General features: G+C 38.3%; 1 protein-coding gene across 1 annotated transcript in view; it reads right to left on the reverse strand.

Moving 5' to 3' along the window:
- Window positions 1-3,519: 3,519 nt before the first annotated feature.
- Window positions 3,520-27,302, reverse strand: part of Sem1 (Suppressor of exocyst mutations 1) — a 52,822-nt gene continuing 29,039 nt past the window's right edge. The window contains exon 3 of the mRNA XM_067140314.2: window positions 3,520-3,743. Coding sequence (XP_066996415.1) covers window positions 3,674-3,743 — 70 coding nt within the window. The 3' untranslated portion in view covers window positions 3,520-3,673. The remainder of the gene's footprint in view (window positions 3,744-27,302) is intronic.

The raw sequence follows: 27,302 nt of genomic DNA on the forward strand, positions 1-27,302 counted from the left end.
GTAATGAACGCCATCAAGGCCACATTCCGGATTCTAGCACACCCAGATCTGTTAAAAAAATGCACCCATGGCAAAACTCAAAACGCGAATGAGAGTTACAACCAATTAATATGGAAAAGGTGTCCTAAAACATCATTTGCTGCTTCTGATGTTGTTAAAATTGCTGCATATGATGCATGTTTGGTGTTCAATGATGGAAATAACAGAAGAATCAAGGTCCTTTAAAGGCTTGGTTTTGATGCTGGTGCTTACACGCGGACAATTCTGGGAAAGATAGACGACCAACGCATTGCTGCTTCAGAACTATCAGGGGAAATGCTCATCAAAGAGTCCAAGCAAATGAAACAGGTGAAAAGGAGAGGTTTAGGAGAGTCACAAGAAGAAGAGGAATATGGTTATGGCCAGCATTAGTTGTTTGTTTCTGGTAAACAACATTTCAAATTTTCTTTCTTCATTTCCCGTAAATTACATATTGGAACATATACGGAACATTTTCTCCTATCTGTGTCGGTGTGACGTAAAGCCACTAGAAAAAAACACAAATATGTGAGAGGAGAAGCAGCCAGTATTGATGACGAGACTACACTACTGTTGCTGCTGAAAGACTACGATTCCATTGATGTCTTCAATGCTGACAAAATGGGACTCTTCTTTAGCCTAATTCCTGACAGGACTTTCGCATACAGAGAGAGGGAAGAGCTAACAAAGGAGAGATTAACTGTCTGTTATGCTGCAAAGAGAGAGGCACAGAAAAGTTGCCACCACTTGTCATCGGCAAAGCCATAAAGCCAATATAAATGGTATTATAAATTTACTCGTTCGGGACAAATATTTTAGATTCCCTATGGGAATCAACATCTATATCAAAGCCATATAGCCTTGATGTTTTAAAAATGTTCAGAGTTTGCTATGCCAATATAAAGCCAACGGCAATGCTTGGATGACATCGTCTCTTTTTGAAGAATTTTTGGGGCCGATTCGATGCCAAAATGGGGACCAAAAATCGTAAAATATTACTGCTAATTGAGTGCATGGTCAACTCGCCCGGTACCATCACACATTTGTAAACTAGACCACGTCTATTTATAAAATGCTCAATCCATCCACTGGAAACAGCAAAGTTTGTCAGTCCCATTCTTTTTGGCAATGTAAGTTACTTTTTGGCAAGCTATATTTTCATCTACAGGGATATTTGTAACACATGCTTCATTGAACCATTACAAAATAATTTTTATCCAAGTTCGAAAACTTTCCTTCGCGCACTCATTTTCTTTTTCCGTTTCTATTTTGCTTACACACATTCTATTTTGTCTCCATTGCTCACAATAGTGTTCAAAGTAGAAGGTACTAGTTTTAATGTTCGCGCCGACTCTACGCGCTTAAGATGTGGATTTCTATCTACTTCCTGAAGGATTTTAATTTTGTCTATCAATAAATACAAAAATAAAACACTACAACACAGTTATAAAACCGGAAGCTACATATGCAGCAGAAACACTCTTTTACCTGAATAAACAATCAAAGACTGACAGACTTCAGAAAATTGAAAGGATTGGAAGAACCTGCATCAACAAAAAATACTAGAAAGATGGACAGTGGCGGTTAATACCTAACAAAGTCGTGTACAAAGAGCTAGAACCCATTACAGATACTATGCGTAAGAGGAGACTGGGATTCTTTGGACGCAGGATTCAAGACTTCTGAAACAACTAGTACAACACAATCTCGTCTCAAAAAATACCACAACAGGATGTAAATGGATCAGAGAAGTAAGAGAGGATCTGAAGGAAATAGGCCTTACAACAGAAGACACCACAAATAAGATAAAATTGAATACAAAACTCAAGAATACAAACCTCCGCTTTACCCTTACACAAAACAAACCAACAACACGCACATTTTCAACTGAGGAAAGGGCACGAAGATCGGAGCGTCTGAAGAAGTACTGGGAGGACCGCAAAGCCCGAACAATCCCTTCAAAGAGACCTGAACGACGGACTGCCTAAAGTGATCCTATGTGGTCATAAAAGAAGTGAGTGGTTACATGACCTTTTTCTTAACCATAGTTAGATTATCACAAGACAGATACTGTACGTACTGCACTACTGAACTTCTCACAATTATCCTGTTAGTCTGGAAGTAGGCTGTCACGCGGCAAATATTCACTTCACATCTTTTTACCACTCAACACAATCAATTTCTAACTTCCGATTGGAATGCAAAATACAAGCACACTGGGTTATTCAGCAATCTCACTGCCAACAAAAACCTTTCCATAGAATAAAAAGTAAACCACTTTTCCCTTTGCAAAAATCAAATGACCATAAATATGTTTCCCAATCATGGCCATCCATCAACGGCTGTACGGTTGCTAGAGTTACACTTCCGTTACACATTTTGTGGTGCTAACTTCTGCGACGCATATTTTTGGATGATTCCCAGCCATAAGACATACTTATGTCAACAGCACAGCTTTGACAAAAAAGTGTGGAAACTGAATTCAACGCTCCTAGCCGCAGTGGAATTTATTACTGTTCTAGTGTAAAGTCTTCGCTGCCATTCAATGATGCAAAACTCAATTTTACTGAAGCTAAAAGCTTGCCCCTCGAAGGCCAATATACTCGGTGTTTGAGAATTTAAGGCCATTTCCTCTTATTGCGTAACTTTCTCCGACTGACTTGTGGCGAAGGCTCTTATCTCTGTTGGAAATCACACTCTGTACGCAAGGAATGACAAAGAACATTTTCAGGCCAGGGGAATATATGGTCGTACTAAGCAGTAAAGGCGAAAAATCGTGATATGATAAGTGGGGTATTTTTTATACAGATTTAATACAATGGGAATCGGGACTTCAAATTTACGATGTGCTAAGCAGGAAAATGTATTAATGAGGAACGCACTAATGAGGTTTCACTGTATTATCTTTCTCTCTCAAACATACTATGGGATGTTAATAGAATGTCTACACAATTATGGATTTCACTACAAATGGTACAACCATGGTGGAGCCACAAATCTTTCCTATATGTACTGTAAACATACATTCTTGAAATAAAGTAATATCTGCTGTATTGTTTTGACTTTACTGGATGTTCCAGAATCTTGAAATGGTGTTTGTTTATAAGTTGCATGCTCTCTGTCCTTAAAAAGCTGCCTTTGGAATTTACTATTATGAAATAACCTGGTGACATATGCTAAATTGTGGGGCACTATTATATCAATTAATCAGAACAATGGTTTAGAAAAAAATTTGAGATGTCTTTGAACCTGTTTGGTATGTGGCTATCAGCATGAGACCAACTTTCATTGTTTACTTCGTCACAAAGAGTTCATATGATGATTTACAATATTAACGGAGGAGATCGGAACTGAAAATGCAATCATGCACGGGCATGTGATGTTGGCATAACTTCAATTATTACCCCTCAAAAATTACATTAATGCTTAGCCATTTCTGATCTGTAGCAAAGCATGGATACTACAACTAGTAAATAAATAAATAAAATAAAAAATAATAGATAATTACAAAAAGTTACATTTATTTCTGTTCCTGTTATCTACAAATCAATCTAGTATTCTGTCAATCAATAAAGAGATCCAAGAATGATTAATATTATATAACCATTAATGAAATAAAAGATGCGTTTTGTACAGTATAAGTTATTAAAAGACTTTATGCTGGCTGCTGCTGCTGTTGCTGCTGCTGTTGGTCAGTTTTAATCCCCTGCTTCTCCAACTCTGCCCTGAAACATTAAAAATGGATAATTTTATTTGAATGAATTTAACTTGAATTCCATCAGATTATTGGCAAGAGAATGTACTGAATTACAAGTAATGATCAAGAAGATTCATGTTGTAAGTAGACAAGTAGGTGTTTTGCACATGTAGAATCTATGTCTTAACACGTTGAGTGCCAAGCGACCCCATATGGGTACGTGAGAGTAGTCAAGTTTTTGAACTTCACGTCCCCATATGGGGTCGTACGTTCGTTCTAAATCGAGAACTGTGCGAACGCATTTGGGTGCGCAGTAAGTATGTGTATCAAAGCTGTATAAGTTCTCTTCCTGCCATCTGCTGGTCGTCTATTTAAGTACGTGCATAGTTCACCTTCCATTTCTCAATTCTTGTTTTGGCGCGACCCCATATGGGTACATAAAGAGTGCTTTGTAGGGTGAGAAAGTCATTGTCTATCTCGCGCACGGATTGTTTATGTAAGTGTGCAGTGCTGTGAGTTTCCTTTTCTTTTGTAAGTTGTTACTAGTAAATCGAGTAGTAAAATACTTAGTACAGATAGTCTGGACGATATATCAAACAAGTCGGACAATGATGTGAACGAAGTATATAGTTACAGTGATTTTGAACCCAGTACAGAGCAAATAGCGATCTAGCACGTTCATCCATATTGATAAATTACAGTCTTCAGCATACACATCGCCGCTGTATTCCGGGTTGCCAAGCCAGCTGTTGCAACAATTATGACTGTCTTCAAAGATACTGTCACTGGTTTCACATGTTGCACAATCATCGCTGCTAGGTTCTCTAACTCAAATTAAATGTTATACAAATATATACACTTATTCAATATTCCGTAACTCCTAATTCTTCTTATAATAATATTCTGTTACATCCTAATTAACCAAATTTACATGATTTTCACTACTTTATATAACAACATTTTATATGAAAATTTCCTAACCTAAAATCGGAAGATTGATATTTACGAACATTTCCTGACCTAAAATCGGGGATCGTACATTTTATGGCTCCAATATGAACAAGCTAACACATCTCTCATAATCAAGAGCATATAACGCGTCCCTGCAAAGGAAAAGGTAAGTATGACCGAGCGTCGGGACAGTAACTACTGTATAAGTGCGACCCCATATGGGGGCGCGTGTTTGTGTACAATTCGTAATGACCAATACGACCCCATATGGGGTCGCAATATTTTACCTAATATACATAATAAGTTGACCTAATATATCATAAATACAATGTCATTTGAGCAATCATTTGCTTGGTTAAGCCTGTGAACGTTTTGGCACCAGGGAGTAACACAATGTTATTAGCACACAGCACTAGACGGAAGTCCTATGAAATTATGTCTGGCACTCAACGTGTTAATACTGTACATGCAATCTAAGAATGGAGAATATCCTAAGTAGGCAATAACTTTTATCCCTTGATACCAACAGACTTGTTCAATTAACTACCATTCCATGTTTATGTATGAATACAAAATCAATTAAATTATGTAATATACCAGGCGCCAGAAAATGTTCTCCACAGTGCCTACGTGCTGCTGCGTGAGGTAGCATCAGCAGTTTAGTTTGCAGCATGGTGTCATATCTGTCGCGCTTACTCAACAACAGGCCAAGGTCGACAGCATAGCAGTGCAGGGAAGGCCCCACGTGTGAGCTGTGGCCTGTCAAAATCGTAAGTGTATAATGCATTAAGCGAGCGTTCAGATAGATTATTGGAACAGAGCAACAGGGTACAAGCTACTACAAGCTACTACTGAAGAAAGAGCCTTTTTGGTGGAATACGTTTTTCGCGAAGCCGATCGGTTTACAGAAAATGTAAAACTAAAATTTCAGGCGTGGTTTCCTAATTCAAAGTGTCCAAACCGGGATACCGCTTGGGATTTGATAAGTAAATGTCATGTGACCGGCTCAGTTCACGATGTATCGGGAACAGGCAGACCTATGCTTTTAACATACAAAAAACTATTGATGAACTTAATTATGTTCAGTCCATTATGCCAGAAACTTTAGTGAAAGTCTTCGACAATATGTGTAGAAGTGTTGAAGTCTATTTTCGAACACAAGGACAACACTTCCAGCATCTATTATTAATTGCTGTGGTGAGTACAAAGTTTAATGTTTACCGTTTGTTGTTTGTTTTCTTTTGATACAAGTGGCAGCAGCCGTGCTGCCAACTTAACTGCTGATGGCTGGTGCCCTGTAATAATTAAATATATGAAATATCATGAAATCATAGCATGGGTTGCATCAAACAATTCTAAGCTGGAAGGCATTAAACAAAAACTGTATCGAGTCATGTAGCTGTGACCTTGCATTCAGGAAATGGTGAGTTCAAACTACACTGTCCGCAGCTCTGAAGATGGTTTCCCCATTTTCACCAGGGAAACGCTGGGTCTCTGTCTTAATTAAGACCATGGTCACTTTCTTCCCAGTCCTATGCCATAGCTGCCGTAAGACCCATCGCAGTCAGTGCAATATTACATAAAATCAGCTTCATGGTCCGTATCGCACTTCAATAGATTCACAATTAATTGTGAGTCAGTGCAATATTTAAAAAAAGTTACAATTTAATCATTTGTCCTGATGTTTGGGACACTAACTGCTATGAAAGAAGAAGAAGAAGAAGAAGAAGAAGAAGAAGAAGAAGAAAACAAAAAGAAGAGCATCCCTTACCCTCTCGCTCAGGTATAATAACCCAATCTCGTAACTGTATACTGACACCTCTCCCTAAACAAAACTAGTAACAGGTTTAACAGATACCTATTCCTTTTTGATCAACTTCCCAACATCTTGAGCACATCTTAGACCAACTGAAGTGACAAGAGTTCCCATTCTCATAGACTATGGATCCTTGGGAAATAATCCAGCAAATGAATTTATATTCAACAGAGTACCTTTCATTGCAAGTAGAACTGGCTGTTCAGAAAGTAGAGTGGTATTTGATGGAGAAGGGATAAATTATTTCAGTGGAAGATATAAATAAGAAGACACATGAATGCAAGGATATTCACAGAAAACCTATAGCATAATATATAGTTGATATTCAATAGAAGAATGAGAGAATGATAAGCATACATTCATTAATTCAAGAATTTGATCTAGGACTGTTGCAGTATATTCAACATGTATATAACGTACAATAAGCAAGAAATCTGACAACACAATAAGAGATGTGAAGTGTAGTCATGAGGGTCAGGAAAGGAGATAGCATTGAGATGGTAGATAATTTTAATAAGAGGATAGAAAATTGAACTGAAGAGCACAAGAACATAATGGCTACAGTGGTGAAGATGTAGAAGCTAACATGAAAAATAATTACTGGGCTTCTGTACAGGTATACAATTACCTGTTATTAATTCATTCGCAAGGCTGTTCTACATCACATTTCGAACAACAGAGTATATCATCATTCATCGTGGACTTTAAATTCAGGAAATCTACCAAGAATTTGCAACTAACTGGGCTATATATTTTGAAAGGGACTAATAAAAGTTCTAAGAGAATAAATATGAGATCTGCATACAGAATGAATAAAGAACTTTATAGCAATGACACAGTGACTTGATATATAGCAAAACTCACTGTAATCACATTATGGCTAAGAAAGAAAATTAAAATGATCTTTTATTTATTAAACCTTCTAAATGCTAATATACAAAGGCTGATCAACAAAGACTAAGGCTGATTTTGTTTTTCACAGATGTTTATTACTCCATTTCAATGTTTACATGATCTTTTTCAAAGTAGTCCCCTCCTACTTCAATGCACTTTTTATAGCATCTCTTCCAGTCCTTGAACACATGCTGCAAACCATTCTTTGTCAGGTCCTTGAGAATCGCCTCACTTTTCTTGAGCACCGCTTCAGAGTTCTCAAATCGAATGCCCCTAAGCTTTGCCTTTAGTAATGGGAATTTAAAAAAATTACAGGGTGCAAGATCAAGGCTATAAGGTGGATGCGGTACACAGGTAATGTTGAATCGAGCCAGAAACTGCACAACTTGATTTGTGATGTGAGGCAGTGCACTGTCACGAAGGAAGTCGCCACCCAGTCCGAGAAAGCTCTGGTCGTTTCTTTGCAATGTGCTTCCTCAGTGTAGCCAATACCGATGTGTAGTAACAGTTGTGTGAGGGGGAACTGCATGCTGGTACATCATTCCATTACAGTAAAAAAATGTGATCACTTTCCCTGCAGATTTGCTTTTTTTTGGCGATTTCCACACTGTGCTGGCTTGTTTTTCTTCAGGATCATAATGATGCTTCAGATTTTTATAAGTTCCGTGGCTGTATGGTTTAAACAAAAACAGAATTTGATTGCTCTGTACTGCTCCTCTCGCGTCACCTCCATTGTCTGGTATGCGAAATGCACATAGCATCTACAAAATAAGAGCATTACTACCAACCTACCGACATGAGAGTGCTGCCGCCCACGGATATTACACATAAAAACCCGCTCTTTTGAAATATTTATGTTACAGATAGGAAACTATCACGGAAGCTACAGGAAAACATCAGTCTCAGTCTTTGTTGATCAGCCTTTGTACTGTATGTCCATTTTATGTAGAACAAATGTACGGTATATACATCTTACCTCTAATACAGAACTGAGTCACTCTTTAACGGTTAATTAACTGCTTGCATTACTTTTGCCCTGATGCATGCAATAAGTGAGTAGCCAGCCTGTTGGGCAGCTTTCCAGTGTAACACACGTGTGTGATCTCGTCAATAACATGACACAGTCCTCAGGATAAAGCTAACACAAGGAAGATAGCGAGCAGGTAAGAGAACACATTTGTTCAGGGCAAAATGTTTGTTAAAACATCATTTGCTAGAGAGTGAACTGATGAGCTTACTGTTTGCTGTAAGTAATTTTGAAAACGGCAGACCTCTGCATAACAGGTGACTGATCACAGCATGTATTAATCAAATGAAAATGAAAAATATGAAACTGTTGGGAAAGGTAGACCATGTGCAGGACTTCCAAATTTAACAAGGCAGATAACATTTGCAAGATATTTTAAGTCAATCAGTGTGCAAATATACCCTGGGTAGCTTCCCCTAACATATTTAATGAAATTATAGCTAGGCCTATTATTTATTCCCAATGGAGACAGTTTTCAAATAATAATAATAATAATAATAATAATAATAATAATAATAATCTTCTCTCTGTGCCTATTTGTTTTGGAAGTTGGCGATCATGATCGCTATTTTTGTCTTGTTTGTGGCAGTGCGGAACAGTTCAGCTGATGACAATAATAATAATAATAATAATAATAATAATAATAATAATAATAATAATAATAATTTGTTTTCCTTTGTCAATAGATATGATAAATCTCTAAACAACAAAAAACGTCTCTTCCACCATAATTGCTCCAGAGGAAAAGAACGGATCACTAACTTGATGAGCATCTAAGGATTCATCATCATCATCCTCCTAAACCAACTCCCGTTTCCCAGGTGTGGTACATGAGCCTCCTCCATCTCATCCTGTCCTTGTACCATTCATCCTCCACCACCTTGTCCCAATCATGACCTCTCAGCAGTACATCGTTCTTAACTAAATCTATCCATTTCCTTCGTGGCCTTTCCACGGGTAGTCTTCCTTCTACTGTTCTGTCAAATTCCTTCCTTGCAGTTCTGTTTACTGGCATCCTCTTTATGTGACCAAACCACTTCAGTCTTGATATCTGAATCTTATTGAGGAGAGAATCATTTATTCCTACTTCTCTAATTTTCTCATTCCTAATCTTGTCTTTCCTGGTTTTCTGGATCATAGTGCGTAGGCATTTCATTTCAGCTGCCTGAAGTTTGGAAATATCTCTATTGGTCAGTGTTGTGGTTTCGAGACTGTATATAAGAATTGGTGTATAATAGGACTTACACAATGTCATTTTTGTTTTCATGGGTATTTGCTCATCCCACAGCAGGTGTCTTACCTGGTGGTAAAATTATGTTGCCTTATTGATTCGATTGTTCACCTCATGTTTTGCTAGGTTGTCATTTGATATAACGCTACCCAAGTATTTGAAAACTGGAACGCTGTCCAGTTGGGCTTCATTTAACATGACTATTGCTTCTGCTCCTTCCCCATACACTTTCATCACCACCGTCTTAGTCTTGCTGATGTTTAAACCATATTTCTTAAACTCCTCATTCCAGCTTTGCATTCTCTCTCCCAATTCCTCTTCTGAGTCACTTTAGATCGTACCATCATCTGCAAATGTGAAGGATTTGATATCTCCATGTTCTTTCCTTTTAATAGATTTCATTACTACATCCATTACAATAATAAATAGAAGTGGTGATAATGGGCTGCCCTGCTGCACTCCTCTCTTTGTTTCAAACCAGTCCGACAAACCACATCCTACTCGAATACAGCTTCTATTCCCACTATACAACATTTTCACTTTGTCTATGAGGCTGTCTCGCACTTTGAAGTTCTTTCATGCATTGCCAAATTCTTTCCCTAGGTACACTGTCTCAATACCCAATAATATTAGAAATAAAGGCTTGTTCTTCTCCCAGTATTTTTCCATTATCATCCTAATTGCAAATATAAGGTCTGTAGTTGACCTTCCTGGTCTAAAACAATACTGCTCTTCTTCCAAAATTAGTTCAACAATATCTCGGATTCTGGTCTCTATTATTTTTTCCAATATTTTCAGGACATGAGACAGTAGTGTGATACCACGGTAATTAGTACATTTTCGCCGGCTTCCTTTCTTGAACAGAGGTACAATGATGCCCATCTTCCAGTCCTCAGGAATAGTATTTTCCTCCCATATCTTGTTGAGCAGTCTGTAGAGACACTCCATTCCTAAAATTCCTGCTACCTTCAGCATATCTGCACTTAGTTCATCTATGCCCACTGCCTTTCCTTTCTTCATGTTCTTGAGCGCATTTTCAACCTCAAGCCATGTAATTGGTGGTTCAGTTGTAGTTCTTTGACTTGGCTCTCCTCTATCCGTTGTTATGTTTTCTGTATCTCCATTCAGCAGCTTTTCGAAATAGATCTTGAGTTCTTGCTTAATTTCTCCCTCTTCTTGTGCCACAGTTCCATCATCATGTTCCATTGCTTTTATGGTCTCTTGATCCCTTCGCTTGTTTTTCACTACTCTGTATAGCAATTTTATATTTCCTCTACTGTCCTCTTCCAGTTTGTCTGCAAACTCATTCCATTTCTTCTCTTTTTCTTCCCTTACAATGTTCTTTACAGCAAGTTTCTTGTTCTTGTATACTCTTTGAAGTCTCTGTATTTCTTGTTCATTTCGTTCTTGTCCCTGTTTTTGTTTTTCCTTGTCCAGTGCCTTCTTTATTTGGTTTCTTTCTTTCACTGCTGTTTTCACTCTATCATTCCACCATGGTGTCTCCTTTTTTCTTTTGATAGAACTTGTAACTCCACATAGGCTTTTGGCTTCTCCCACAAAGGTGTCTTTGAAGGCCTTCCACTCTTCATTAACGCTGGTTACTTAACCCTTTGGCAAACTCTGTTGAATTCTTAGTTTGTATTCTTCCTTTATTTGGACTTCTTGCAACTTCCAAGTTTTAACCCTTGGTTTTTTCACAATAATTTTCTGCATTTCATTAATCTTATGTCTGAAGTCTACTACCAACAATCTGTGGTCACTGCCCATGCTTTCACTAGGGATGACCTTTACATCTGTGATGTACCTGCCATCATCTTTATTCGTGATTACGTAGTCAATCAATGTTCTATACTGGCCATCCCAACTGTACCTTGTTGTTCTGTGACTGCCTCGTTTTTTTAAGAATGTATTTTTGATTATAAGATCATCTAAGGATTACTGATTAAAAACATGAGACAGTAAAGAGAAACCATGGTATTCTCAAATACACAGTTAAAAAAAATTAGGGGAACATGTTTTGTAACGTCTGGTATGTTAACATTAATTTGGTAGATAGGGTTCCAATGGTCGTACAGCATACCTTGAGACCTTAGCTACTCAGGGTATGTCAAATCGAAGTTATACTCCATCTGTAGGCATAGCCCTGCATTGAACTGTCAAGTGACCACTGAAAAAGTGAATAGCGGTGTGTCCGCGTGTCGTCGTGAGGTACACAGACTACTGCGATAATTTGAGCACATTGTACATAAACCAGCACATCCCATGAGACATCTTAACGAGGTTCAAGTCGCAAGGGCCGTCACTTTGATCCAGGAAGGATGGACTTACCGACGTGATGTTTTGGATCTCAATGTCTCTTCATCAGTTATTCAAAGCTTGTGGAATCGCTATAATGAGACAGGCCAGTTCACAAGGAGGGTTGGACAAGGTCATGGACTCATGACAACCCCACAGGATGACATATCTGACCATCCATGCATTGCAGCATCGTTCAGCAACTGCCAGAGAACTGCAACAAGACCTCAGGAGGGTCACTGGAGTCACGGTGTCTGACCAGACAGTAAGGAACAGGTTAAGAGAAGTGTCCTTACGACCAAGACGTCCTGTTCGGGTGCCCCATTTAACGCAGCAACATCGGCAGCTTACCCTTTGTTTGCCCATACCCACGTTAACTAGCAACTTCACCAATGGAGACCTGTGTTGTTCACAGACGAGTCCAGATTTACCCTGCCGCAGCGTAATGGACGTCAACGTGTATGGAGACGCCGTTGTGAGCAATACATGCCAAATGTTGTGCAGGAAACCGACAGATTCGGACAAGGTTCTGTGACGGTGTGGGGTGGCATCAGTACTGATGGCCGTACGGATCTCGTCGTCCGTGGTAATCTTACCGCTGTGGGGTACATCAAGTAGATACTGCTACAGCATGTGTTGGCTGCTGCATACGGTGTTGGCCCTGAATTCGTACTCATGCGTGATAATGCCAGGGCTCATGTAGCAAGCATAACTAGAGCTGTCTTGCGAGAACTGGACATTCAAGAGATGGAATGGTCAGCAGCGAGTCCCGACTTTAATGCCATCGAGCATGTGTGGGATAGGCTTGACAGAAGTGTTTGCGAGCATCCTGTTCCACCACACTCTCTAAGACCTTGAACACGCTCTCGTTGAAGAATGGGACCCGATACCGCAATGTCACCTCCGTCGACTTATACGGAGCATACCACAAAGGTGCCAAGCTGTGATAAATGCTCATAAAGGACATACACCATTCATAAGCTCTCCAACTGATAAAAATCCACCCAGGAGGATTGTTATCACTTTGTTTTTGTCCCTATTTGGACATTTCCATTTGTGTTCTGAAAATAAACGCGAATCCATCGATGTTCTTTTGTATACTTCAACGGTAAAGAATAAAGGTTTAGTTGGTAATATACCTAATATACCTGGGTATGAGGTATTGTTTTGTGGAGCCTGGCATATGTTCAAAAACATGTTCCCCTAATTTTTTTGAACTGTGTAGTTAATTGATGCTGTTTATTTCTTGGAAAAGCAGGAATTGGCCTTTTCCATGATGAATCTGATACGTTTCACAGCAGAGCAACTGTACACAACTTCTGGAGTGAATTCATCACAGGTCTCAAATCCACTTTGTTTTGTTGATCCGCATGGACATGCACAGAAGGTTTCTGTACTTTACCGACATCAATTGCAATAATTCAGTTGCAGCTGTTAGTTACAGAGCATATTAAAACTGTTATAAATGAATTCAACTATAAAAGTAAACTTATTGCTGAAAAGTTGAATTGCAGTATTTGCTAGATAGCACAACAGTGTAAATGCTATATCCTAAAGCAGTTTCTGCTCTATGTTACACAGTCACATGCAAAATGTTACCCAGCAAAAGTCTGCTTCAAATTCTTTTACAACTTTAGGCATTCCTTTCTGTACTTTCCAAACAGACACCTGCTCTTCAGATTATCATCTAAAAGAAATGATCGTACCTTTAATTACATTTACCAGATGGAATTATTTCTTGTGGTAAGGGTGGTAAGGGATAACTATGATATGATTTTGAGGTTTCTTCTGACATATTCTTGATTAATGAGGTGGTTCACGGTATGGGTTACTGTATTACATGTAATAAATATCTAACTGTACAACTCTACATCTTTTTATCTTCTCATCAATGTGTTCTACATTTCTACCATATGCCTTCGACTTTCGTCTTTTGTCTCCTAGAAAGGAATATATTGATCTCTTGACCAACCTTCAACATTATTTTCTCAATATAACTTTTTGAATAAATATGACTGACCATCATTCTCGTCAGAGTCTAATTGTAACCGCCAATCGGTCAACTTAATTTTTAGCAATCTTACTACTTGTTCATCACAATCTGTTGCTTTGTTTATTTTACTTGTAATAGCAACTTTTTAATGTCAATAATTTTAATACTTTCACCTTTGTAATTCTTCACATTGTACAAAATTTTTAAAACCAACATTGTTATTTTTAATGTTAATTTTAAGTCTCTTCAAGACTTTTAAAAATTAATTTCATCTTATTATATGTTATTCAGGTGCTTATTTTTATTCCGAGGTTAAGACAATGGCTGATGATGCCTTCATACTAGGCGAAACATGTACCATTTTTAGTTAATAGATCAATGTAAATCATCGAAGACAATGACTTACTGTATTGATTAAGTGGTCAATTTAATAAATAACTTACTGTTATTATTCTAATAATGGGTTACTGTAGTCGCATCCTAGTTTGTGAACCATTATGGCCTAGTAAGTGGCCTGGAAATTCAAAATACAAATTACTATCAAGGGTTATAAATTTCATTTTTGGTTCCGTATTGAACTGAGATTACATCTAATTCAATTTCGCAAAAATTGTTTTATTCCACTTATTCAATACTTTACGTTACTTGCAATGCATATATTTACATCACAATACGTTACCAGGGACTAGTTTCGACCCTACTTGGGATCATCATCAGCCTTAATTTAAGTACACATTAATTGTCAAGTCCAATACCATCCTATAAAGTAATAGAACTAATGTTATGAGCTATATGTACAGTATAAGAACATACGTTATGATATATGGTTAGATACATGAAATGGATATTAAAATATTTCGTGATACAGATTCGTTACATTAAAATTATACAATGTCATTAAAATGTCAGAGTTCAGTGTACATAAATTCAGTGAATAACAGTTCGATTGAACTTTGCATCAATTGTTATGACAATGCCAAAAAAATGAACGTTAAAATATTGCATAATGTTGCAAGTATAGAATTTCGTTGACAGTCTGAGTACAATAACCAGATTGTTTCTATTAAGTTCTGTAGCTGAACTGCACTTTATATCATTGGAGTGAAATATTTGGGACACTGGTGTAGAGGGTAATATGTAACTTGCTTAAAGTCCAATTGGTAATGTGGCTTGCAAGGGTTTAACTCACCTTTCTGGAATGGTGTTTATACTCCTCCGTCTTGGGACTGTTTTCGTGTACATGACCTAGTGTTATAGCGATGTGTCACAGTTTGCTCGTTTGTACGATTCACCGGAGAGAGGGGAAGCGAGGTCGTGTCATCATCTAATACGTCTCGCGAAGGGGGAGGGAGTACTAGCTGTGATTCCGTGATGTCGTGTTTGGTTATTTTACTTGTTCTTATTTGTCTTCTGTTTACCCATTCTATGTATTTACTTATATGCTCATATAGGAGGTTATTTTGGTCCTTCGTTTCATTTAAATTCCATTCTTTGTTTTCTAATTTGTCGAGAATAATGTGGATATTTTCTAGGTTGTTCATAAGACTTCCTTTATTAATCCTACTAATGATTTGAAGATCTTGTTTAATGTTAGTGAATATATGGCTTGCCTCTTTCATATGCACTCCCATAGTAGAAAATCTCGTGTACTTCTCTGCATTAACATGCTCCTGATATCTAATTGTAAAGTTTCTTCCTGATTGTCCCACATGTTTTTTTACACTGATTGCATATCAACTTATAAATGCCTGACTCCTGAAATTCTTCGTCCTTAAGTTTATTGACCTTATTATGATTGTAGAATCTATGTTTCGTGTTGTTAGTTGAGAATGCTACTTCGATGTGTTTCTTTAAAAAATTTCTTATTTCATAAATTCTCGGGTTATTAAAGGTGAATTTGATGTACCTCTTCGCTTTCTCCGATTGCTGCTTTAATTTTATTTGTTGTTGATATTTGCATTTAGTAATGATTTTAGTGATGAATTTCAAACTATAACCATAAAAAGGGCTTGCTGGCGAATGTAAGCTAGTTCCTCCTTCCTGTCTTTTTCTGTTAATGGAATTTCAAATGTCCTGTTGACTAAACTATAGTAAGCGGTTTTCTTTTGTGAAACAGGGTGCAAGGAGTCGCTTTGTATTGTGGTCGGTGTTAAATTGTTTTCCCGAATTGTTTGAATGTCTAGAAAATTGAGTATGTCTTCTTCTTCTTCTTCTTCTTCTTCTTCTTCTTCTACCGTAAATTTAATTTTTGGGTGTAAATTATTTAACGCATTTAGAATGTTGTAACTGTTATTAAGTTATTTATTATGGCATAAGTATCATCAACATAGCGTAGCCAGAGATCTAGTCCTTTAATGTGGCCTACTATCTGAGTGTGTTCTAGGTAATCAAGGTACAGTATATATTAGCTATAGTCCCTGAAGCCAGAGCCCATAGGGAGTCCGTCTTGCTGATATATTCTATTATTGAAAGAAAAATTATGGTTCAGTACAAATTCCAGGATAATCATAAAAATTTCTAATTCCGGTTAACTAATGCATTTGTGTTCCAACAGATTCCTTTTTATAATCTTAATGGTGTCTTTTATGGGAATATTATTATATGTATCTTTAAAGTCAAAGGAGCTTGTTGCGTGGGAAGAAGTTAATTTAAAGTCTTCAACAACCTTGCGAAACTTTTTGGAGCTTTTATCGATGTTCTGGTGTAAAAGACGTAATTTTGAGTTAAAAACTTATGAAAGAATTGATAAGTTTTGTATGTGGGACTTTTCCGAAAGTTAATTACCAGTCTAATAGGTATATCCTTTTTATGTAGTTTAGGCACAGCCCTTGCTTTGGGAAGTCCTGGGTTCATATTTATGAGCTTCTGTATTTCTAATGATGATGATGCTTGTTGTTTTAAAGGGCCTAAATTCTAGGTCATCAGCCCCTGATGGTAAAAAATGAAACAAAATGCAATGAAAAAATAAAATCCAAAATCCTCCACTGACCAGAATTCAAAGCGTGAGGACGAAAAATGAACGGATGGATATGAATTTAAAACAATCAGTGGAGCCGACCCGCAATGCCCCAGTCTCAGAAACTGACGGAAAACAATAGTAATACTGACCAAGGGACTGCTTCTATAGCTCAATACTGAATCGGTGATGCTTGCAAGCTAAAGGGGTCCAAAATATAGGTTATCGGCCTCTCATAATGGTACTTATCGCTTGGAAAGTAGAACCATGGTATTTGTCATGGTGCGGTACTAATCAAAAGTATCGCAGACTCGCGATATTCCACACATTATGGTACTACTGACAGGTTATGAAATGCGCACATGTAATACAGACCTATGGTGTTCCGCACATAGCGGCGCCATTTACAGGCAATGCAAACCTATGGTTTTCATCACATAAGTGCACTAACCACAGGGACTCGTACTATCCCGTGGTGTTCCTTATATATAGTGGGTATTAATCATAGGCAAGCCAGAACCCTGGTGTCACTCATATAGTGCTACTAATCACAGGTACTGTAGAAGCCTGACCGCACGGTGCTCCTGCGTGCTACTAATCACAAACCTATTTGGTACCTAACATAGTGGTACTACGCACAAGTAATAGCGACCCATGGTGTTCCCCACGTGGTGGTACTAATCACAAGTAGTTTCATGGTTCTAATCCAATCATCCCTTGGTCACCCCTTTTAGTCGCCTCTTACGTTTGGCAGAGGATACCGAGGGTGTAATCTTCGTCTGCGTCCCCCACACACAGAGGATTGTGTGTTTGGTCCACGAGAGGGATTTTATTTCCCTCAAGTCCGCCGGCAAGCCGGTTAGGCCCCCCCTATCCGCCACCCGGGATGCACCATGTGGGAGTATCACCTCTCCCCCTGCTACGCCAGCGATCTTTCTGCTGGTTGCAGATCGTGAGGCAAGCTGCCCAAATCTGAGGACCGCCATTTCACGCAACTCAATAGTCACCATAGGACCATTGTAAATAAACAGTACAACACAAGCTGGTACTAAAAATAAAAAGCAACTTTCAAAGAAGATAATCAACACAACAGACTATCAATAAGAAACCTGAAGGCTGTTATACACTTCGATTTTAACATAAGCAAGATCAAGCCACCTAGTGTTTTTACAAAAAGTGCCTAATTACAAACATTTTACGATTTTTTAAACATGTTCAATTAGAAAATAAGTTTTTTAATATTACCGTAAATGCGAATTGTAATTTAAGTACCTTTTTACACATCACATCACTAAAATTCCCCCTTATTCCCCCCTCCCCTTCCCCCCAAATTTCAAGCACTTTAAGCTATAGTTATAAGTTCCCATGGGAAAATAATTTAAGATTTTAATGTACATACTAATCAAATTGTTTCATCTAAGCTATTTAAAGACAGCTGAAGATGACCACTATGTGGTAAAAACATGTCCTGTATATAATGTTTTTATAATTCTGCCAAAAGGCAAGAAATAAAGTATCGATTAGGTGGTGTTTTAAATTAATTTGTTTAATAATTTGTTGATTGAATTCACTGATACGGTCATGAAGTGGACAGCATGCAATACTAACAGACAGTGCTGAGAAAACTGGACTACAAATCTCATTCGAGAAGACCAAGTTTATTTGCACTAAATTCGACATCAGGTATTACACACAAAATATGGGCAGATTAAACGAGTTCAATACTTTAAATATCTCAGTGAGATCCTAGAACCAACAAGGTTGGAAAAGGAAGCACAGAAAGTCTTGATTACAAACACTCAAAATAGCATGCTGGAGAACCTGTGACATCTACAACAAGAAATGCATGTCCATACATACAAAAATCAAACATTATAATACAGTGATTAAACCGGAGGTGCTGTATGCAAGTGAAATCTTGATACTTAATAATAATAATAATAATAATGATCTGGAAAACATCTTGAAGGAGGGGAGGAAGATCTTGAGGAAAATTTTGCACCCCGAGAAAAAAGAGGAAGGGTATAGACTCGAATCACTCAAAGCTACGGAAAGACTGTTCAACCTGGCCACAGACATTAGGAAACAAAGACTGAAATTCTATGGACACGTTCACAGACTATTGTCTTCAAGGCTAACCCAGAAGATTTTGACATAAACTGAAGAACGTAACATGGATACATGATGTTAAAAATGATCTGGAAAAGGCCCAGATAGAAATATCAGAAATACTGGACAGAAACATCTCAAAAGATAAATGCTCGAGCTATCAAGTGGGTTGACAAGCATCCTGTTCCATAGCTTTCAACACTGCCGAGCCATAGTGACTGTCTGGTAGACTCTGCAAAGAAAAACAGAGACAGTGAAACTGTCAGGAAGCCTCTCTCTGTTCTTGATTACAATGGAGCTAAAAGTCACAACACAATCCAACAAATATGAAGATCCAAAATCGTGCAGAAGCCGAAGACGAGTCGCTCACTGAAGTAAATTGCCAGCTCCCGAAGATCAGTGCAACATATTCAACGTCTGGCACTGTGCTTTCAAACGCCGATGGAACTTGATGCATAGCTTAATGATCCAGTATTCGCTTCGGTCGCGAAAATGTACATATATATATATATATATATATAATACAATTCAATATAATTGAAATATGTAACTATGATCTTGTAGATTTTTTAGAACAGTTGACGTAAAAAACAATTGTGAAGAGAAAAATGGTAAAAAGCGCAATACCGGAAACAAATGAAAAATGTATATGCACAGTGCGCTATTTCTTGAAGATAAAAATTTAGGGCATAATTGAAGTAATCAAAGTCAGTGCAAGGCATGAGTTTAAATTTGAATGTGAAGACCCAAAATGCAGGTGGCACTATAGTATATTAGTATACAGTTCAATTCGGAAAGTAGGTTTTTTTTTTTTTTTTTTTTAGAGGAGAGATGAAAAGAAAAGATAGGATAAGTTAATAAAGGAAGAGGATTAGTAGATAAGAGCAGATTAAAAGGATTTGAAGTTAAAAGATGATGGGAAAGGATAAGATAGGGAAATAAAGAAGGGGTACTTTAGGGTGGGTTATTGGAGGTAGAAAACGTGGGTAAGAACTTTGCAAGGCATGGAAAATTGAATTCGGGTTTAGAAATTTAGAATTTTTGAGAAGAAGAATTAGGAAGTCAAATAGGATATTGGGTTTTTCAGAAATGTCGTTTAAATTGAAATTAGGGTTGAAGTGTTGGTCAAGGTGAATAAAACAATTTTCAGTAGTGTTTAGGAGGGGGCCTCTGTTAATGATTTTAAGTATTTTTATGTCTTTTTCAATACTGGTGAAATTATGCTTGGAGTCTTGTATGTGTTGTCCTGCTGTCAAAGGAAATCGCTCCCCAGACCAAAACTCCCAGTGTAGGTCCAGTGTGTCGATGTCGCAGACAGGTGGAATGCAGGCGCTCACCTGCCTCCTCCTAACCAACACACAGCCATCACCGGCACCAAGGCAGAACCGGCTTTCATCAGAAAACACAACGGACCTCCACTCCATCCTCCAATGAGCTCTCGCTTGACATCACTGAAGTCGCAGACGGTGGTTTGGAGCAAGTGGAATGCACGCCGCAGGGCATCTGGCTCGGAGCTATCCTTCAAGTAACCGATTTCAAACAGTTCGTTACGTCACTGCGGTGCCAAATGCTGCACGAATTGCTGCTGCAGGCGCAGTCCGCTATGCCACAGTCATACACCAAATATGGCGGTCCTCCCTCTCGGTGGTGCCACGGGGACGTCCAGAGCCTGGTCTTCTTGCGAGCATACCTTCTTGTAAACACTGCTGCCAGCACGCATGCACAGTGGAGACATTCCTGCCAAGTCATTCTGCAATAGCACAGAAGGAATATCCACCTTCACATAGCCCTATTATAATACCAATATATTTGGTCCATTATTGGACATTATACATTTTCCAGCTAACTCATTCCTGGTTGCCAGCGTTTCGCCCCAGTGTGCTAAGTTGGGCTCATCAGTTGGTAAATAGCACACCTACCGAGACGCATGGCTAGTGCATACTGTTAGGCCACTGCGTAGGCTATTTGGAGACACCAGCAGTGCCAATGCACTATGACAGACTATTTATAAAAAATTGATGCCTGCCTGGCCACCAGCCCTATTATACGACCTCGTTCAACCGCAGCAAGCTGTTGATACTGGACTCTTCGTCGTCATAAAGGCATTCTTGATCCACACACAGTCACTCCGTCCAATCTCACAATTAACTAACACTCGCACAGTACAGCCCGTATTATATATATATAATTCGCTGGGGCCATCAAGGACGACGTTAAGTCTTGTTGCATTTGACACTGAACTTGGCCTTCTTTAGAGCCCAAATTTCCCTCATTCTCTGTGAGTGGGCCTGCTTACGCTCCTCTGTCCAAGGGGCACCGTGTCTTCTCTTCGGTTGCTCGTCTCGGTTTAGCCCGTTCGTCAATATTTTCTTGTGGAAGAGATCTCTATTAAGGGCGTCTTCAGCTGAGATATGTAGCATTTGCAGGTCTTCTTTGGTATTTCTAAACCAGGGAATTGTGGTTTTGCGGTTTGAATCAAAAAAGTGAAAGATTTCTTTAGTTAACTTTCTTCCGTCCATTCTTTTCAGATGACCGTAAAATCGTGCCCGTCTTTTTCTGATTGTGTCGGTAATTTTCTCTATTTTGCTGTAGATTTCCTTGTTGGATCTCTTTTGATGGATTCCATTTCTGTACTTTGATCCCAAGATTCCTCTCACAATTTTGCGTTCTCTTTTCTCCAGTTCTTCAAGGAGTCCTTTGTTGGCATTTAGGAGACAGGGTTTCGGCTGCATATAGAACTACTGGCTTCAGAACTGTTTCATAGTGACGTATCTTGATGTTTTGGGAAAGGCATTTTTTGTTGTAGATTGTGCGGGATGTTTGGTACGCTATTTCCAGTTTGCGTACTCGCCCCTGAAGTGCTTCTTTGTCCAGTCCATTTTTCATGATGATCTCACCCAGGTATTTGAATTTGTCTACTCGGGTGATGTCCCCGTATTTTGTATGGAGTTTCGGTGGAGCCTCTTTGATGTTAGTCATTACTTCTGTTTTCTCAAACGATATCTGCAAACCAGTTTGTTCAGCAATTTCCTTTAAAATTTCAACTTGAGCTCTAGTGGTTTCTATGTCGTTTGAGAGAACAGCAATATCATCGGCAAATGCTAAGCAAGTAACAAGTAACTATTCTCATTTTGGTTCCGTATTGAAGTTGACGTATGTCTCAAGTATTATTACAATATTATAAGTCCACCTGTTCAATACAATACAATATGATCCACTATTTCATATGGTCAAATATTTTTTTAATACATAATACATAAAAGTCAAAGGTACATGTTTCACCCTCCTTACGGGCATCATCAGCCTATATCAATCTTAAAAATAATACATATACTTATAAATTATAGGTTAAAATGTTGAAAAATGATTTCGTAAAACATTATACAATAACATCTAAAACAACGATAATGCACCAAAGTATGTTAAAAGAGAGTGAATTAACAGTTTTGAAGATTAAAATGTGATTAAACATGAAATTTTGAGAGTTTAAAACTAAAATGGATCCATATTTTTATAATATCATAAAGACTGCGATGGCCTTGAGTGTAAACACAATCATCAAAGGGCGATGTTTCTTCAATTCCCAAGTTGAATCCAAGGTGGTAAAATCACTGTCAGTTATTTAAAACGGAAGTGTGAATGTAATAAACAAGTTAAAATGTATATGATTGGGATATCTGAAAGTCGAGAAGAAAATGGAACTTCTTGTAGAGGCGTTGCTTATGATAAAACGTATGTCAAAGCTAGCAGAGTTCGGAAATGATGTGGTAGTCATGTGGATCTAAAAGATAGTCAAGTTGTTGTTATAATTCCGTTGAAACATTTGTTGGAAGAAATGTTCAGGATTTTCTGAAACAAAATGTAGAAGAAAGTTGGTGAATAATACCGTACTGTACAAGAGACTTCCCGTACGTCAAAGATGGCTCCTAACAGCCCGCCAATAACAACACATGCGCGCAAGGATCCACCCACCATTACCCCTCCTCCATGTCCTTCACTGCCTCAGCCACACCGTTATAATACTAGAAGTCGAAAACCCAGTCAAGCTAGCGTTGCTGTAACAACCTGACGTTCTTAATACGCTCCGTACGAGTAAGTACCGCATTAGCCATCTTTGACGTACGGGAAGTCTCTTGTACAGTACGGTATTATTCACCAACTTTCTTCTACATTTTGTTTCAGAAAATCCTGAACATTTCTTCCAACAAATGTTTCAACGGAATTATAACAACAACTTGACTATCTTTTAGATCCACATGACTACCACATAATTTCCGAACTCCGCTAGCTTTGACATACGTTTTATCATAAGCAACGCCTCTACAAGAAGTTCCATTTTCTTCTCGACTTTCAGATATCCCAATCATATACATTTTAACTTGTTTATTACATTCACACTTCCGTTTTAAATAACTGACAGTGATTTTACCACCTTGGATTCAACTTGGGAATTGAAGAAACATCGCCCTTTGATGATTGTGTTTACACTCAAGGCCATCGCAGTCTTTATGATATTATAAAAATATGGATCCATTTTAGTTTTAAACTCTCAAAATTTCATGTTTAATCACGTTTTAATCTTCAAAACTGTTAATTCACTCTCTTTTAACATACTTTGGTGCATTATCGTTGTTTTAGATGTTATTGTATAATGTTTTACGAAATCATTTTTCAACATTTTAACCTATAATTTATAAGTATATGTATTATTTTTAAGATTGATATAGGCTGATGATGCCCGTAAGGAGGGTGAAACATGTACCTTTGACTTTTATGTATTATGTATTAAAAAAATATTTGACCATATGAAATAGTGGATCATATTGTATTGTATTGAACAGGTGGACTTATAATATTGTAATAATACTTGAGACAAATGCTAAGCAGTCTGTTGCGATCCCCTTGGATTTGATTCCTATTCTCAATGGACTGTAGTTGGTTTCCTGTAATCTCACCCGCCAGGTTCTGATGATCTTTTCAAGAACACAGTTGAAGAGTATCGGGGATAGCCCAACAACTTGTCGGACTCCTGTTTTGATGTCAAAGGAATGCGAGAGACATCCGTGGAACTTCACCTTGGATTTTGTATCGGTCAGGGTGGCTCTAATTAATGCCAGCAGTTTCAAATCAACTCCAAATTCATTTAAGATGTTTAGCAGGACTTCCCGGTCAATGGAGTCGTACGCTTTCTTAAAGTCCACAAAGACAGACACATACTGCTTGGACCTTAGTATACAATATCTGATGATCGTTTTGAGATTTTGGATCTGTTCAGCTGTTGAGCGACCTTTTCTGAACTATCCTTGGTATTCACCTATTTGATGTTCGACTTGTGCTTCCAAACGCTCCAGGATGGCAAGTGATAGAATTTTGTAAGTCACAGGTAGCAAAGATATTCCTCTGTAGTTGTTGATGTTCTTCATGCTGCCTTTTTTATGTAATGGATGGATCAAAGCTGTTTTCCAATCTTCAGGTAGGGTCTCCTTGTTCCAAATTTCTTCTATTTGCTTTTGCAAGATATCAAGTGATTCCTCTGGGGCATATTTCCATAGTTCTGCTACTACTGAGTCTTCCCCCGGCGCTTTGTTATTTTTGAGACGGGCAATGTGGCACTTGATTTCATCTCTGTCGGGTGGCCTGGAATCTGGGTACCTGAGTAAGGGTTCCTTGGTCTTTGGGGAAGCTCGCTGGCTCTGCCGCCAGCAGAGTCAGAGGGTAGTAGGGAAATAAAATACCACCGCGAAAAAAAAAACTGGTCCCTTGCCAGGGTTATGGCGAAGACTGGTAAATGACCAGAAGCCAGAAAACATCTTGAGGCAACCTCTAGGGCTAACAACCCTAGTTGTAAATGGATGGGTACCCGTCCAAAGCAAAGTCAAGTCAAAAAAAAAAATAATAATAATAATAATATTTGTTTAACGTCCCACTAACTACTTTTTAAGGTCTTTGGAGACGCCGAGGTGCCGGAATTTAGTCCCGCAGGAGTTCTTTTACGTGCCAGTAAATCTACCGACACGGGGATGTCGTATTTGAGCACCTTCAAATACCACCGGACTGAGCCAGGATCGAACCTTCCAAGTTGGGGTTAGAAGGCCAGCGCCTTAACCGTCTGAGCCACTCAGCCCGGCCAGCCGGTATTTAAAGCAAACCTGATGTGAAACATCATGGGGCTGCTACTAGCGCCACACTAATGCTATTTGCGGGAAATTTGAATCAACGTCATATTCCATATGCATAAACATATCTAGCACAACCCCTTCTAGGTGTTTGGATATTCTTTTTCCAGCAGTATAGAAGACTGAGGAGGCGCTTAGTTAATTCAAAGCGACCTGCAGACTAAATGCTGAAAAGCATAATGGACTATAATGATGTATGTATAAAATAACCAGTAAACATTAATAGCTGGGGGGAGAGAGAGAGAGAGAGAGAGAGAGAGAGAGAGAGAGAGACACACACACACACACACACACACAAAACTAGGTTACATACATAAATATTGGTCTATATCCAGTCCTTCACTTTGGAGTTTTTAAACTATATGTTAAAGTAGAGATGTGAATTAATGAGGCACTTTGAGGCATCTTGAACTTGCTACCAGAGTAACCGATGACCTCGAGATCCCTAGAAAAATTAAAAATTCCAAAAAGTTGGGGTTTTCCCCCTAATTTGTGGCTCAGTATAAGAATGCATGTGTAAGCATTTCTTTCACCCTTTGAGATATAATTTTCCAAAGCAATGACCTATAGATTTCAAGGGCTTAAAAGTTTCCAGCAAGTCCTAATTTTTACCCCCCCCCCCAATCAATATGGCGGCACAATCTGCCAGATGGGCTAGAATATTGAAATTAAGCAAAATTATAGCTTTTATCCTGTAACCGACGAAAAATTCCAAGATATTTAAATTTTTCGGTCTTTTCACCCAAAAAATATTGAAATATGGAGGCAATTTTAATGACGTGCAGACCTTCATTTCGAGGTATTTGGTGGCTAAACAGTACATCGTATCATAAAACAGATAGCAAAATTGGTGCTCAATCTGGAGAGATCTACAACTTTGGTCCTACGACTTTTTGTCGTATCTCAATCCGTCATACATTAGATAAAGTTGAATTTCTCGATTTTAGGTAAATTTTGTAATTTTTACAAGTATATTTTATAGTTTGACACACTTACAGAAAATATATAATCATGAAATTTGGTTTGCACACTGGCACAAGCAGTGGCCATAAGTGAGCAAAATTTTATGATTCTACCTGCCACACAAGTATGCAAAAATGAAAGCAATGCGTAAAAACTGTATTTAAATTTTACCCTATTCAAAGTTTCTAACTGAATCTAACCCATATCAAGGAGATATGAGAAAATGTCGTAGGGCCAACAATGTAGACCACTAAAATTAGCCTTCGATGGCGCAATCTGTCGATATGAGGTACCGTTTAGGAGCAGTTAACCTCAGAATGAAGGTCTCCACTTACAGATGTGCATGTACATTTGTATGTCTGGCAGCAGGCAAGGGAGCATGCAATTTTGATCAAAACTCCCCTACCACGCTGTGTCTGGCAGTAGACAAGGGTGCCTGCCATTATAAGCAAAATTCACCAACTGGATTGTGACTGGCAGTAGGCAAAGTGGCCTCCTATTATAATCGAAATTCCCCCAACTCGACTGTGACTGGCATTAGGAAAGATGGCCTGCATAATGACTACTCTCCAACTCAATTATGACTGTCATAAGCAAAATGGGTCAGTCATTATAATGATGACACCACAATTCCATTTTGACTGGCAGTAGGGAAGGGGGCCTTCCACTGTTACAAAAACTCCCCAAATCAATTTTGAATGGTAGTGGGCAAAGGGACCTCCTATTATAATTAAAACTCCCCAACTTGATTGTGAATGGCAGTGGGAAAGGGGGCCTGACATAACCATCACAACTCAACAATTCGCACCTTATTGCGGAAAGAATGTACGGGGACCTCCACATGGTGTTTCTCAGATAACGCTAAGAGACATGAAATTTAATAAAAAATCTTACTCACCGTGAGTAAAGCAATTTACGTAGGAACCCGTATACAATGTAGAATAACGTACCAAAACATGGGCACTTTTGGTAGTTGTTTTGAATTCAACAGCCAATTTATGGTATTTTTACTATGTTTTTTGCTGGTGGTTTTATGCTGTACTAACAGGTAGGTTTCCAGCGGTGGAAAGATGAGGAAGGGCTAGCTAGAATTGGAAATGTAACAACACTAATTAATTAAGGTGTAAAATTGGGAAACCACGGAAAAACCTCTTCAGGGTTCCTGAAGAGTGTGTT

The sequence above is a fragment of the Anabrus simplex genome, chromosome 1, assembly GCF_040414725.1.
Source record: "Anabrus simplex isolate iqAnaSimp1 chromosome 1, ASM4041472v1, whole genome shotgun sequence".
NCBI lineage: Eukaryota > Metazoa > Arthropoda > Insecta > Orthoptera > Tettigoniidae > Anabrus > Anabrus simplex.